Source organism: Neomonachus schauinslandi, chromosome 13, assembly GCF_002201575.2.
Source record: "Neomonachus schauinslandi chromosome 13, ASM220157v2, whole genome shotgun sequence".
Lineage (NCBI taxonomy): Eukaryota > Metazoa > Chordata > Mammalia > Carnivora > Phocidae > Neomonachus > Neomonachus schauinslandi.
The window spans coordinates 87,400,927-87,416,720 of NC_058415.1; the positions used below are offsets into that span (position 1 = coordinate 87,400,927).

A 15,794-nucleotide genomic window follows, 5' to 3' on the forward strand; every position below is an offset into this window, starting at 1 on the left:
GGTTTGGGTGTTGAGTTGTATCAGTTCTTTATATATTTTGGACACTAACCTTTGTCCGATATGTCATTTGCAAATATCTTCTCCCATTCCGTAGGTTGCCTTTTAGTTTTATCAACTGTTTCCTTTGCTGTGCAGACGCTTTATTTTGATGTGGTCCCAATAGTTTATTTTTGTTCTTATTTCCCTTCCTCAGGAGACATATCTAGAAAAATGTTGCTATAGCCGATGTTAGAGAAATTGCTGCCTGTGCTCTCTTCTAGGATTTATGGTTTCAGGGCTCACAGGTAGGTCCTTTTTTTTTTTTTTTAATTTTTTAAAAAGATTTTTATTTATTTATTTGACAGAGAGAGACACAGTGAGAGAAGGAACACAAGCAGGGAGAGTGGGAGAGGGAGAAGCAGGCTTCCCGCCGGGCAGGGAGCCCAATGCGGGGCTCGATCCCAGGACCCTGGGATCATGACCTGAGCTGAAGGCAGACGCTTAACGACTGAGCCACCCAGGCGCGCCTCACAGGTAGGTCCTTAATCCATTTTGGGTTTATTTTTGTATGTGGTGTAAGAAACTGGTCCAGTCTCATTCTCTTGCATGTAGCTGTCCAGTTTTCCCAACGCCATTTGTGAAGAGACTGTCTTTTTCCCATTCCATCTTCTTTCCTCCTTTGTCGAAGATTAATTGACCATATAATTGTGGTTTTCTGTTCTGTTTTCTTGATCTATGTGTCTATTTTTGTGCCAGTACCATACTGTTTTGATTATTACATCTTTGTAATAGAGCTTGAAGTTGGAGCACATGTGCATTTTTAATAGATAAATAAATGGTGTGCTGTGCCATATCCTTTCATTATTTCCACTCAACTCTGGTTCCTGAGATTTACAGACATTCATACACATAGTTTCAGTTCATCCATTTTTATCTGCCACAGAATATTCCACTATAGAACTAGACAATGGTTTGCTTATCCACTCCCCTCATCATGGGAAATTAGGCTTGATTCCAATTTTTAATATTACAAACTGAGCCTCAACAAACATCCTCAAATGCATCTCCTGTGCACATGTATGAGTCCCTCTAGGGCTGGGCTTTATACCCTCCATGCTATGAATGGGCTGCAGGTGGGCAGCTAGGAAGAGGCCAGGGCAGCCAGAGCCCTGAGCCCAGTCACCTCATCCAGCAGCCCCTCCACTGACCCCAGTGGGATGTACTCATACGTTCATTTTCTTCATGTGCCATAATGTGATAAAGGCTTGAAGAGTGGAATTTCTGGGTCACAGGGCACACACACCTTAACTTTGCCAGGTATTTGCCAAATTGGTCTTGTCTTCTACCTTATATCTTTAACTGACTTTGGGGGGCTTTTGCTCCCCCCAAAGATCTGGTTGACTGCCATTTCCTGGGTATGTAGCTTAGGACTGCAGAGGATCCAACCATTCATTCATTTCACAAATATTTATTGACACCTGTGCCATGAGTAATAAAGTCCCCATCTCTGACCTAGGAAGCTCATGTCTTTGACAGCCTCTGTGAAACTGGAAGGCCAGCATGTGAATTTGCAAGCAGGGTGAAATCTGAGCCCCTTTGCTATTCCTGACAAGACACCCCCCTTCTCCACCATGTGCAAAGCAGTCACAAGCCTGAAGGGTGCAAAGAGAAGGGTCAAACTTCGTCTCTTTTGAAGGGTATGATGTTAATTTTATGTGTTAGCTGGATTAGGTCATGAGATGCCCATATGTTTGGTTAAACATTGTTTCTGGGTGGGTCTGTGAGGGAGTTTCTGGGTGAGATTAACATTTGAATGGTAAAATGAGTAAAGCAGATTGCCCTCCCCCATGTGGGTGGGCCTCATCCAATCTGTTGAAGGTCTGAGTAGAACAAAATGCTGAGTAAGAAAGAATTCTCTGGTTGAGTGAATGAATGAAAGGACCTAGGTCTGGGACGGGGCTGAGCAGCGCTGTTGGGCAGAGTGAGAATGGCGGGGCAAACATGGGGGCCAGGTTGGAGGACACTGGGAGATCCGCACTATAAGTGGATCCCTTTTTGGGAGCAGTCCTTTTCTCATTTGCATGGTCCATACCAGGGGATGCTGCCCCTACCCCAGGCCACAGCTGGCTGGATCAGGGGGCACATAACCCAGGCTGGGCCAATCAAATCTCTTCCCTGGAGTTTGGAATTGGGGTCAAGAGTGGAGGGGGGAGAAGAAGACCGTGAGTGTGTGGTCTCTGGGTGTCTGGAGCAGCACACACAAAGCCAGGTGCTGTGCAGAAAATGGAGCAGATCCACAGAGGGAAGGTGATGAAAGAGAAGGAGGGGGAGAGGCGGGCACTCTGGGCCTGACTCAAGTCCCTCCCTTGGCCCCCAGAACCTCTGCACTTTAGGTAAGGTACTGTGAGTCTCCCCCGGCCTGATGATCCACTTCCTTTTGCTGCTTAACCCAGCACCGGTGGTTTTTTTAGCTTGAAACCCACAGTCGCTATGGATGCCATCCATTAACCATCTTCTCCCGCATTGGGTTTGTGATCCATCTGGGCAGCGGATTTCCTTTGCCCACTGTGTTCTGTTTATCAAGTGGGTTGGCAGCCCTTGAGCCCACACCCATCAGGAGGTCAAAGGGAGTGGCTGGGTCCCAGGGGGAGAAGAAGCCAGCTTTCAGTTAAACACATTCTGCCGAGAATTCACGAGTGAACATCTGAGACTCAAGTGGAAATAAGTGATTGCCAAGGACACACGGCCTGCAGTGGTATGGCTGGGTTTTCAATGACAAGAGGAATCTTCTGGGAATGATGGTCCCCATGGTGATGGTTTCGTGGGTGTATACGGATGTTAAAACATATCAAACTGAACACTTTAAAGATGTGTAGTTTGTTGCATGTCAACTTTAGCTCAATAAAGCTGTTTAAAAGCATATGTAATATTCTATAGCTGTAAGATTTCCTAGAAACAAACGGGGTATCATTGTATGCAAAGTAACAAACAAGAGAAGGAAAACACCAACCACGGTGCACCCCCAGGAGAACCCTTCTGTATAATATAGACACTGATAAGACTTGGGTGAGAAGAGGCCTTAATGTAAACAATCGGCATTTTAAATAATCTAGGCTTTTTGAACTTTTTTTTTTTAACTTTTTTTTTTTTAAGATTTTATTTATTTATTTATTAGAGAGCGAGCGAGAGAGAAACAGCATGAGAGAGGAGAGGGTCAGAGGGAGAAGCAGGCTCCCCGCTGAGCCGGGAGCCCAATGTGGGACTCGATCCCAGGACCCTGGGATCATGACCTGAGCCGAAGGCAGTCGCTTAACCAACTGAGCCACCCAGGCGCCCCTTTTTGAACTTTTTTTGTTGTCATTATTTTTTGTGACCTTCTGAAGCTCGAAAAGGTGGTGATAGAGTCAGGATTTGAATGGACCTCTCCGAATCCTCAGACCAGCAGCTCACTAGCACCCTCTAGTGCTTCCCTTCCCAGGTCTCTCCAGCGTCGGGTGGGTTCCCAGTCTATCAGGTGGGGTCACCTCTCCTGACAGTCAAATCCAAAGCTCCCCGGGAAACAGGTGTGGGTTGGGGGGTGGGGGGGGGTGGGGGCGCTGTCTCTGGTCCTGAAAATCTCAGCCAGCAGGGAAACCAGAGAGCCGAGACCCGTCTCCTGCAGAATCACACCCTTTCAAGACTTTTCTGGTCGCTCTTTCAACTTATGACAGCCTTGAGGAGTCAAGCTGGTGGTTTTGAATGTTTTTGGTCAACAATTTAAACATTGAAAGCAATGCTCCAACAGAGCGATGATAGAAAGAGTAAAGGGAATGGTACAGCATGAGGGCCAGGGGATGGGTGGAGGGTGAAGAAGGCACCAGGCTTCCAGTGACAGTAACAGAAGATGGCAGCCAGCGCAGGCTTGGACAATTTATGAAACCCGAACAGACAGCCTTAAGATAGAATGTGGAGGGTGCCTGGGTGGCTCAGTTGGTTAAGCGACTGCCTTCGGCTCAGGTCATGATCCCGGAGTCCCGGGATCGAGTCCCGCATCGGGCTCCCTGCTCGGCAGGGAGCCTGCTTCTCCCTCTAACCCTACCCCCTCTTGCACTCTCTCTCTCACTCTCTCTCTCTCTCAAATAAATAAATAAAATCTTTAAAAAAAAAAAAAAGATAGAATGTGGATCTAAATGCCCAGAATCACTCCCCTTTGTAAGATTTGTAGCAAAAATTAATATGAATGGAGTAGTAGTTCTAATGAAGTGGTCACCCAAGGCCACATCAGTGCCAGCAAAATGGCAGAATTAGCATAGCATCAAAGCTGTCCTACGAGAGTTTTGGTGCCTAATGGCATCTAAAGAAAATATGAAACTCCCTCAGCCACCGAAGGACAGTATTACAGCAATTAATAAAAAAGAACCATTGGCTGTCACTACCTTCCCCCCTGATCTGACTTAAACAGTCTTCATTTTCTATAGAATCCAGGTTTCTAGATCTATATTGCAGACCTCAGAGTACTGGAAGTTCCCATTCTAAGGCAATGTATCCTAAGATACTGTAAATGATAGTGATTTTTGTCCATTTGAAATATATAAGTTGTTTTATTAAAAATTTTAAAACTTTCTTAAAAGAGCAGGAGTGGAGCACAAAGCAGTGTCAGAATGATTATGTAGTTGGGGGGCAAGTGTTGGGCTCGGCTATGTTCACTTCTGGGGCTCCAGTGTGTCTTGGTCCCCCAGAGAGCTCTTTGTGAGGGGACTTGGAGGTCCTCTACTCTTACGGCCATCTTCCCGCCCTCCATGGATTCCAGTGGCCAACTTCACAATAAATGACCAAATGGCAAGTCAGGAACTAGTCACACTTTTAGGGGAACAAAATGCCACAGAAATGTATAGAATAGTACAAACTGGGGGCTACTTTGGCACAACAACACCCCTGCCCATAGTTAGTTGATCCAAGGTCGAGATACCTGACCCAGGTTGGGCCAATCAGATTCTCTCTCTACGAGGACAATGCCAGAGCATCAAGGGCTCAGAGCTCCTGCCACTCACACCCCGCCCCTGGGATCCTCCCTCCTTTTCACAGATATAAAATAGACAATTTATCCATTGCACATACGTTGCATTCAGTCTTTCGAGCATTTCTGCCCATCAAGTGTAATTTACACACTCTCACAAACCAACTTCAGTTTAGAAGAATTAAAGCTTGTGTGATTAGGATTTTTACAACATCACTGATGATCAGACAGTAGCACAGACAAAATTACTTTTTTTTTTAACAAAAGAAACCTTTTATTTTAGATTTACAGAAAATCTGCAGATGGTACAGAGAGTTTCCATATAGCCCTCACCCAGTTTCCCCAGTTATTAACATCTTAATGTTAAGGGCTCCATCCTCCTGACCCAGCCACTTCCCAAAGGCCCCTCCTCTGAATACCATCACATTCAGAATATGAATTTTGGGGGATGAGAACATTTAGTCCATAGTGGCATCTCTGGCCCTCAGATCAGAGTTCGCCTTATTGGAGAGTATGCTATCCTTGAACGTTAATCATATTTATTGAGCATCTACTGTGTATGTGGCACAGTTCTGAGAATTAGAGAAACAGGACACAACAGATAAGTTCCCTCCTGAAGCTCTCAGTCTAGTGCGAGAGATGGACAATAGACAAGGACACAAACAGGGTGATAGGGACAGTGGGCTATGGGGGGTGGAAGTGGAGTTACTTTAGATAGGGCAGGTGGGCTTCAAGCTGAGGCCTGAAAGTTCTTTGCCAGGTGGGACTCTGAAGCAAGAGTCCAGGCAGAGAGAACATGATGCTCAGGAGAGAGACGGAGCTGTGGGTTTGAGAACAAGGGAGTATGTGGGATGTGAAGGTCTGAGAGGAAGGCAGGGGCACATCATGTAGGGCTTTGCGGTCTGAATAAAAAGGGTGGATTTTTTCTTAAGGGTTTTTGGAAGCCATTGACAGGTTGAACGCAGGAGTGACATGATCCCATCTGTTGTGAAAACACCACCTGTCTCTCTCATGGGGAGTATGGATCAGGGAGGATGAGTACAGAAGCAGGGGACCCCCTATGGGGGCTACTGTGGCCATCCATGATGGAGGCTTGGACTAGGGATGGCCCAAGGAGATGGAAATGGTGACTGAAGAGCTTTGGAGAGGTTTTAGACATGGGGTCAGCAACCTGCTGATGGATTGGAAGTGGAGGCTGGGGGAGAAAAGAATCCAGGACAACCACTAGCTTTGGGTCTAAGCAACTGGTGGAAGATGGGTCCACTTCCTGAGATAAGGACCATGGGTGAGGGACATGTTTGCAGAAAACAATCAAGGCTTCTGTTTGACTGTATGGGTGCTGAGATGTCTGGAGAATAGCCAAATGGAGATGTCCAGTGTGCAGCCAGATGCAGGGTCTTGAGGGAGAAAGTTGGGGCCCCTCACCCAGGGAGAGAGGAGAGAGAAAGAAGGGGTCTAGAAGAGAGCCTCAGGACAGGTCAGTACTGTAGAGTGGGGAGACAGGGAAGATGTGGCAACAAAGAGGCTGATGGTGGAGAGGAAGAAGGCCATCTGGCTAGAGAACCAAGCTCCGGATCCATACATAAGTCCTTTCCTAGAATGGGGGAGGCACCAACTACTTACACTAAATGCAGAGTTAACATGGAGGATGAAGAGTCAATGCCTACTAAGCAGGGTATGATTTCCGGGAGAGGTCTTCATGTGTTTTTGCTCATACATCCCCTCTGTGCATTTTTAGATCGACATGGAAAATTTTCATCATAAGCTTAAATGGTTACAAAACACCCGATTTCCTGTCTATTGTACCAACATTTTTTTTTTAAGATTTTATTTATTTATTTGACAGAGAGAGACACAGCGAGAGAGGGAACACAAGCAGGGGGAGTGGGAGAGGGAGAAGCAGGCTCCCCGCAGAGCAGGGAGCCCGATGCGGGACTCGATCCCAGGACCCTGGGATCATGACCTGAGCTGAAGGCAGTCGCCTAACCAACTGAGCCACCCAGGCGCCCAATTGTACCAACATTTTAAGCTGATAGTTACTTTGCTCTTCTAGCATACTCAATGGAATCTCAGCCCATAGCAATTTTACTCATTGTTCAGGTCTAAACTGAGGTATGGAGGAGAGCCTTCCCCAACCTGCAGATTGGGTAAGGTGCCTCCTCCATGCATCCCGCATCACAGCACTGACCACACTGGATAAAACCCATCTGCTGCCCGTCTGTCTCCCTCACCCCAGACAGAGAGCTCCGTGAGGACAGGGTCTCTGTTTGCCCTGCTCCTGCTGTATCCCCAGCATATCACACTGAATCTGACACAGAGCCAGTGTTCATTAAATATCTGTTGAACGGTTAGCTGATGGGTAAACTCAACCGGTCTCAGCAAAGGCTGCGCCAAGGTTACCTGGGCCATTCTCCTCACTGAACCCAACAGCCAGAGTGATCTTTGTTCTGACCATGCCGCTCCCTGTGTGAAACCTTCTGTGGCTCCCTATGGCCCCCAGAATAGAGGCCAGACTCCTTAGAGCACTTGCAGGCCTTCCCATTCCAGTCTCCCCTAGCTCTGCATCCTCATTCTCACCAGCCTCCAGTATGTGAGATACTTCCCCCAAACTGCACTTTCTGTTCTCTGTGTAAACGTTCCACTCCTCACTTGTTGCTTGAGTAACTCTTTGAATTCTCAGTTTAGACGGAAGCCTTCCCTGCTCCACGGCCCCTGGGCCTCTCCCGCCGCTCAGTGTGGGACCCTTGCCCACCGTCTGCCTTTCCCACCGTCTGCCTTTCCCAGAGCCTGGAGGCTCGGGACGGCCAGGGCCACTCCCGCTCCTTCACTGCTGTCTTCCCAGCACCAGACAAGTGGCCGGCCTTGCAGCATGCGGAAGGACGCAACGGGCTTCGGGGTTGACTGTGCGCCAGGGCACGGCAGTCTTCGTGCCTCCCCAGTGTTCGGTTGGCCGGGGCCCCCAGAGCGCAGAGCAGCTGTCTCAGGAAGGCAGGCAGGTGGGCAGACATGGGAGAGGCTCACTACAGCTCCAGGGGAAGGGATGACAAAGCCAAGTATGGGGGTTCGGAAAAGGTCTAGGACACAGAACAGTAAGAAGCAGGCGTGGGGTTCGTGAAAGCCGAGGCACTGGACAGCTCTCGCGCCACGCACAAAGATGGCGACACAGAGCCCCCGCCAATATGGCCGTTCCGAGGAGTGGGTGGGCCTGCGGGGCGGAAGTGACGCACCAGAAGACCGGTTCAGCTCTCGGGGGGCGGGCCACACGACGCGGAGGTTGGCGGGCTGCGAGTGGGGCAATGTGGCGGGCTGGTCGCCTAGGACGTGGGGCGGCGCTGGGGCTGCTGCTGGCGGTCCACGCGGTGGCGGCGTTCGAGCCCATCAGCGTGGGCATCGCCATCGGGGCCGCGTCGGCGCTCACCGGCTACCTGTCCTACAGGGATCTGTACTGCCGCTTCGCCGAGTGCTGCCGCGAGGAGCAGCGGCTCAACGCGTCGGGTAGGGCGGGTCGGCCCGCGAGGGGCGCGGCGCTCACCCTGAGCTGGGGCGGGAGGGAGCACGGACGGGGCCTCGGTCCGGACTCCAGCCCTGGAAGCCGTGCCCTCTGAGACCCATGCTCCAGATCGTGGGGCTCTCTGCTCAGGCTCCTTCTTAAATGCCTCGGACTCCCTGCGAGTACAGTAAGAAGAAGCTGAAGGCAGCGTGTCCAGCCCTTTGCACCATGTCAGTCCTATTAAGTAGTTTTCTCTGTGCAACGGCTACCCAGAAAGCCCACATTTGGCCCTTGGTTTTCTTACGAGCCAGCAGGGGTGGCTGGGGAATAGCATGCAGCTCAGTCAAGAGAGGGCTAATCCTTGGATGAACGAACACGTTTAGCTTCCTTATCAGACACTGGAGTATTAAGGAGGACATCCGTCTAGTGCATATCCTTGGAAGTGGCATCGTGTGACAATGCACCCCGAGGTCCTGCCTCTGGGCCAGCCCTGGGGTTTGGCAGATGCCCTGCTGGACCGCTTGCTAATATTGCCTCTGGCTTTGGCCAGCTGGGGAAAGTGCTGCTTTTCTGGTGCCTGTTTAATGTGTATTTTTCTCTCTGTTCTCCGGCTGGCTCCTGCAGCCCTCAAGCTGGAATTAGAGGAGAAGCTGTTTGGGCAGCATCTGGCCACAGAGGTGATTCTCAAGGCGCTGACTGGCTTCAAGAACAACAAAAATCCCAAGAAACCGCTGACTCTTTCCTTACATGGCTGGGCTGGCACGGGCAAGAATTTTGTCAGCCAAATTGTGGCGGAAAATCTTCACTCAAAAGGCCTGAAGAGTAACTTTGTCCACCTGTTTGTCTCGACTCTGCACTTCCCTCACGAGCAGCAGATAAAACTGTACCAGGCAAGAGAATGCTGTTACTGTGTCCACCAGCCACTCGGACTGGTCTGGGTGACCTGCTCACTAACTCTGGCCTCTGCTGCTTCTCTTTGCACTGCAGTAGCCCTGGGCCCCCACTGAGTTAAGGCACACTTGTCCCCAGTAACCCTTTGCTGTTTGCAGAGCTCTCCTACAGCTTTTTTCTCATTTGATTCCAAAATCATACAGTGGGGTAGCTGACCTTATTTCCACTAAAAGATGGAGCCAAGAGAGGCGAGGGGACTTGCTCCTTACAATCTCTCTGGCCTTGTGGCAAATCAGAAACTTGGGCCCAAATCTCCAAACTCCCTGTCTGAGGCATAGCCACGTTCTGCACTGAATGAGTATGTTTACTGTTTCCATCCCAGCCCTTGGTGAAGCGGAGCAGTCTTAAGTGATTTGTTCTGAAACGACTTCATTAAAATCTCCCACCTATGATGCAGCGTCTGCAGTTAACACTCAGCAGTTAGCACTGTAGGCTAGAGGATTTTTTTCCCCCTCAGTAGCTTTTATTTCCTTTGTTCTTCACATCCAAATCCTAGGCATTGCTTTCTTTATTCAAATGAAAGCCTCGAAGAACCCAATCTTAAGACCGTTCCGCCTTTTGACGTATTCTGTCTACATTTATATTAAGTTGTCTAGTAGGGTTCTCATTTCAATGGCCATTGTCCTTATAAAGATTAATAGTTCTACTGTTAGGTGGGGACCGAAATAAGAAACAGAAACTGAACTGAACAAGAACACTTTCTCCCAGTGAGAAAGTGAAAGTGGCTATTTGCCACACAAACAGCCGGGAAATTGCTGGAAAGAAGGAATAAGTTTTTTTTTTCCAAATTCTTTCATGAATCTCTAGAAATACAGTAATTAGATGAGGGGGCCTCTGGAGCCGTTCATGTTTTGGGGTGGAGGGCTTGTTACTTGGGTGTCTTTTTCTCAGGAAAGCATAGGAACAGTGCTTTCCATGAAATGCCAGTTCCCTTGTTCACTGCATTGTCCGGGCACTGGTTGGGGGCACTGTGCAAGCCTGAGTCCAGTTTCTTATTCCTCCGTATGTCTGCTAAAATTAACTTGAGATTTCAGGCCATGGTGAGCTGAAATGATGGGCTGGTTAACAGTGAACTGATCAATATTCACATATCTTGCTTCTCTTATACCTTTAAAAAGTCACATTTAGCACATCATTTGAGTTAGGGAAAAAACTTTATTTGCATTTGAGCAACTGTCAGTTTTCACTTTTTATAAAGTTATGGAAAAGCTGTTACCCAGTGAACGGAGATTAGGATGCAGTTTCCAAGAGTTCTTTGTAAAGGCCCAGAGAGCTCCGATTTATCATCTGGCAGAGCATGAGGAACTGTGCCGTGCTTCTGCTCCCCTTGGCACATCCTTTGAGCCTTTGCATCCTCTTTCTTTTATGTTTGGTCTAGGACCAGTTACAAGGATGGATTCGGGGTAACGTGAGTGCATGCGCGAGCTCTGTGTTCATATTTGACGAGATGGATAAATTGCACCCTGGGGTCATCGATGCAATCAAGCCATTTCTAGACTACTATGAGCAGGTTGATGGCGTGTCTTACCGGAAGGCCATCTTCATCTTTCTCAGGTCAGCAGGAGGTGTTTTCTCGGGGGCACACAAGCCACTCATTCTCCCAGTGCTAGAATGAGGTCTTGGCAACCGTCAGCACTCTGTTGCCCAGGGACAAAGGTGCCTGGCAAAAGTGGATTGTTGACTTTTTTTTTTTTTAATGTTATGTTAAGATTGTTGACTTTCTTTTACTTTGGGGTTGCTCCAATTGGCATGGCAAGGGGTGTGAGAGCTGAAGAAAATGAATTAGATATTGCTGATAACAGGCAATTTTGTTTACCTGCCCATGCCTCCGAAGGTTGTCAAAAGTCAGCATTGTGTGGCAAGTTTTGTAAAAGCAGATTTCAAGCTCCGTGAGGGCAGACGCTTATTTTGTCCTTGTCCAGGAGCACTTAGTAAATATTCCCCAGTTAAGAAACCTCAGAGCAGGTCTGATCCTCGATTAGACACAGAATCTAACTGTAATTTTTACTCTGCTTCTTTGGCAAATTCAGCAATGCTGGTGGGGACCTCATAACTAAGATTGCCCTTGACTTTTGGCGGGCGGGAAGAAAGAGGGAAGACGTTCAGCTGAAGGATCTTGAACCCGTGCTTTCTGTCGGAGTCTTCAACAATAAACACAGTGAGTCTCCCAGGCTGAGGAGCCCCCTAACCCTGCTAGCGGAGTCCCCTCCTTTAAACCTTCCATAAAGCCACTGAATCTGTGGGCCTCTGTGGCTTCGCTGAAATAGGTACTTAGTCTTCGGGCATTCCATAACAGAAGCCAGTTAGCAGGGGTAACCGACCAGTCCTTTTATCAGGCTTGTTGCACGCTTGATAAAAAGAGAATCTCAAGGGGTAGAGACATGAAGGATATACTGTGGGTTGGGATCAGAATGGGCCCTGTAAGCGCAGTGAGCTTGGCCAGGTGACAGGGACAGTGATGGGAAGACCCAGCTGTGTCTTGCTTTGCAGGTGGCCTGTGGCACAGTGGACTGATAGACAGAAACCTCATCGATTACTTTATCCCCTTCCTCCCCCTGGAGTACAGACACGTGAAGATGTGTGTGCGGGCAGAGATGAGGGCCCGCGGCTCTGCCATCAATGAGGACGTTGTCACCAGAGTGGCAGATGAAATGACTTTTTTCCCCAAAAGCGAGAAAATCTACTCAGACAAGGGCTGCAAGACTGTGCAGTCACGGTTGGATTTTCACTGACCTCTTACTCAAGTGGGGTAAGAGACTGCTGGGAGCTCAGCAAGCGAGGGTCTTGCCTTCCGGAAGCACTTTGAAGCCCTCTTTGGGGTTTGCACTTTGCACCTGTGGACTTTCGGGACGTAGAAGTTTCTAAGAGTTGAGTTTTGAACAGACACCCATCTGTTGAGTGCAGTTGTCATTTTGGACCTGATAGCAATCCATCTGTTAACTGCGGTGGAAAATGAACTTTTAACCACCCTCCCCTTGCTGACCTTGACAGAAGTGCCTTGGAGACAGCTGTGTGAGTGAGACCCACAGCACCCACACCTCAGAAGCTGCTGCTCTAACTCAGGGAGTTCAAGGGCCCTGCTGCAACCTGGGGAGCATTTGGTTTGCACCTGCTGAAAACCTGTTTCTTTGCACAGAGAGTGTTCACTGGCTTCAAGAATTTTCAGTTGAAATCAGTGGCACCTTCAGGCACAGACAGCGTCCGGTGGAGATGTGGCCTGCACACGGAACATTCTCGACCAGGTGATCTCTCTGCCTGTGGTGTGGGGTCTCCATCCGAGGCCACTGCAAGCAGACCAGGACCGACGGCCTCGCAGTTTGTCCGTTGCTTTGGCTGGTCGTGGAATTCCTTTGCCGTCTCTCAGTTGGTATTGATCTCAGCCTGCCTTGTACCACTTCTGCTCCTGAATTTCAGTCGCTGCTAGATTTGCCCCTAATCACACATCATCATGAGAGTCAAATCAGAATGAGGCTGTTGGTTTTGAATTTGAGCTCTTGGTTACCATGGTGAAATGTGTTACAGTTTATGCATGGATCAGTCTCTCACTTTATTCCAGAGAATCATTTGAAAGCCATAGGACATGCTCAAGTCTCCATGGATGCCACATGCCAGAGTGGTCAGCTGGCAGAGTCGGCTTTGCCAAAGAAGTGTAAGTACTGGACACAGAAATGCTAGAATTTTCAAGGATATGTATGTTTTTTATGATGTTTTTACTTGTGAATCTTAGATAAGAAAAATATAGGACATGGCTTATTTTAAAACCTGGGAAGGACACCAAAAAATGGAATAATTGCCCATCCCTTTATCAGAAATCTTAACAAAAACAGTATGCATTTTTATTGTTCAGTCCGTGGCAATAGCTGGTCACAGCTGTAGGTCAAACAAGGTCAGTGTGAAGCGGCTGGTTCCGGGTGTCCTCTGATGACGAGCACCCTCTATGACAGCGCTAGGCCGGACCGCCCTGGTCACCGGGAAGTAAGACAGATTCCAGCCCGTGTGAATTGGTGTGTGTCACAGCTGCGATGCGACCACAGACACTTTAGAAGAACAGCGTGCATTGTGTTCATATGGAAGATGTAGAAGGAACATCCTTACGACATAGGAGTGCCTTACAGAGGGTCACCTTTAGTCTTTTAAAAATGCCAAGTTAAGGGGCGCCTGGGTGGCTCAGTGGGTTAAGCGTCTGCCTTTGGCTCAGGTCATGATCCCAGGGTCCTGGGATCGAGTCCCGCATTGCACTCCGCCTGCTTCTCCTTCTCCCTCTCCCTGCTGCTTCCCCTACTTGTGCTCTCTCTCTCTCTCTCGATTTTTGATTTAAAAAAAAAATGCCAAGTTAAGGCTTAAAATTTTTGGTTTTGTGTTCTTGCATTGGAGCTGAGTTAACAATTCTTTCATAACCCCGTGTCTGGTCAGGGAGAGACAAGATTTTCCCTGTTCACAGTGACACAATTCACTCACCATGGGTGGGCCACCTTTGGACTTGTAACCTGCAGAGGCCACGGCTGACCACAGCCCAGCCTCCCTCGCCCCATGTAAGAGGTAGACAAGAACTTGAATTGACCTACTGAATATGAAATAAAGCCTACATTTTATCATGTGACATGTCACTTGCAAACCTTTTTTTTTTTTTTTTTCCTAGTTTATTTGGTAACTCTGGAAAGTTTGAGCTTGGGATAAAGGCTGTTCAACAGCTCGGGTGTCAGGTTTACTACACCCCAGACGTACTGGCGGGTCATCTGCGTCAGACAAGTCGGTATTGACCTTCAGGGCTGCCCCCCTCCTCCCGCCCCCCGCCACACACACACACAGTTACACTGGATTAGGTGATGGGTTATACACCACAGTTCCACAGATGAAAATGCAGGAAGAGCTGGACTTCTTTCTAGCAAGTGTTTTCTCCTAAAATTAACATAGGAAGGAAATTAAGGCAGTGGGAAAACAGGACTTCCTGCTGACATTCTGCACCCGAGCAAGGCCGGGCTCAGCCCGAAACCAGAACTGGTACAGTGAAGTCCTCACTCGAGCGCACTCCACCTGGCCTCTCCTCTGTTGGCGAATCATTAACACCAACCCTCTTTCCAGGACTGAGGACAAGCCAGCTACTTTATAGAAAGTTCAAACCCTCTTTGCCAGCGTCCCACCCACTCCCCCCATTAATTGAAGGTGCTCAAGTCCTGAGACAGGACTTTCCAGGTCTGTTCCCAGCCTTGTGCAATTTCCGGTCTGCCCCGTACTGCCTCATCTACCAAGACTGAACTTGCCAACTGAGGTCAGGGATTCCTGGGTTCCCTAAGTAGGGGCGCCCAGGTGCTGGGGCTGCCATCTGAAAGTGAGTAGCTCGATCTGTGACTCCTGGGGATAGGATGACAGGCCGACTTCTGCTCCACACCAAGAACCTTCCAACACTTGGGGTGCCTGGGTGGCTCAGTTGGTGAAGCGTCTGCCTTCGGCTCAGGTCATGATCTCGGGGTCCTGGGCTCGAGCCCCGCATCAGCCTCCCCGCTCAGTGCGGAGTCTGCTTCTCCCTCTCCCTCTGACCCTCACCCCTGCTCATGCTCTCGCTTGCTTGCTCCCTAAATGAATAAATAAATCTTAAAAAAAAACCTCCCAACACTTGCAGCCATCCTTAGAAGGCCTGGACGCCCTTGAAGAGGCTCTCTGCAGGCCAGGTACAAGGCAGAGGGGTCCTGTGGCAGCCGGGTGCCAGCTGGTCCTCCGGGCCTGCAAAAAAATGGGCCCCTGTGCGCACTTAGGTACCACCCCCCACAGGAGCCCCACCCGCCTGCAGGCACACATGGGTGTTGCACACACCAAGGTACGTCTAGTCTCCTACGGTGCTCTGTACTCCTGCCTGGCATCTCAGCTGGGGTTGTCTCTCGATTTGAACTCCATGGCTGGGTGTCAGGAGCGCCATGAAGCCCAGTGCAGCTGAGCGAAGAGCAAGAGCTCTCAGGATCCTCAGAGAGCCTGCGTTAGACGTCACTCCAGCCTGCACTGCACCTCTTAGGTCTTAATTCATAGCTAAAGCACCTAAGACCTACGGTGGAGGGTTTTTTTTTCCCTCCTTTAAAGATGTATTCACAAATTACATGCAATTTTATTGCAAAATGGTAGCTCTTCTGTAGTTATAAGTAAAAATACTTCTCAGCATCCTCAGGGTGGATTGGTGGTGGGGGGAGCAGCTAAGAGGTTTTGGGAGGTCTCATTAAACAACAAGAACTAGCAACGAGCGGCGCCTGGGTGGCTCAGTCGTTGAGCGTCTGCCTGCAGCTCAGGTCATGATCCCAGGGTCCTGGGATCGAGCCCCGCATCGGGCTCCCTGCTTCGCGGGAAGCCTGCTTCTCCCTCTCCCACTCCCCCTGCTTGTGTTCCCTCTCT

General features: G+C 49.2%; 1 protein-coding gene and 1 pseudogene across 1 annotated transcript; both read left to right on the top strand.

The window, feature by feature from the left end:
* The first annotated feature begins 3,767 nt into the window (after positions 1 to 3,767).
* LOC110581643 lies at positions 3,768 to 4,367 on the top strand (annotated as a pseudogene).
* A 3,882-nt stretch (positions 4,368 to 8,249) lies between these two features.
* TOR1B (torsin family 1 member B) lies at positions 8,250 to 13,592 on the top strand. The gene is made up of 5 exons (XM_021691708.1): positions 8,250 to 8,470; positions 9,090 to 9,355; positions 10,795 to 10,970; positions 11,447 to 11,574; positions 11,907 to 13,592. The coding sequence occupies exons 1-5, from the start codon at positions 8,272 to 8,274 to the stop codon at positions 12,146 to 12,148; spliced, it is 1,011 nt and encodes a 336-aa protein (XP_021547383.1). The 5' UTR covers positions 8,250 to 8,271; the 3' UTR covers positions 12,149 to 13,592.
* Positions 13,593 to 15,794: the final 2,202 nt, after the last annotated feature.

Coding starts and splice junctions, on each gene's coding strand:
- TOR1B (XM_021691708.1), top strand. CDS start 8,272: ATGTGGCGGGCTGGTCGCCTAGGACGTGGGGCGGCGCTGGGGCTGCTG. Junction 8,471..9,089: donor GCAGCGGCTCAACGCGTCGG/GTAGGGCGGGTC, acceptor TGGCTCCTGCAG/CCCTCAAGCTGGAATTAGAG. Junction 10,971..11,446: donor GCCATCTTCATCTTTCTCAG/GTCAGCAGGAGG, acceptor TGGCAAATTCAG/CAATGCTGGTGGGGACCTCA.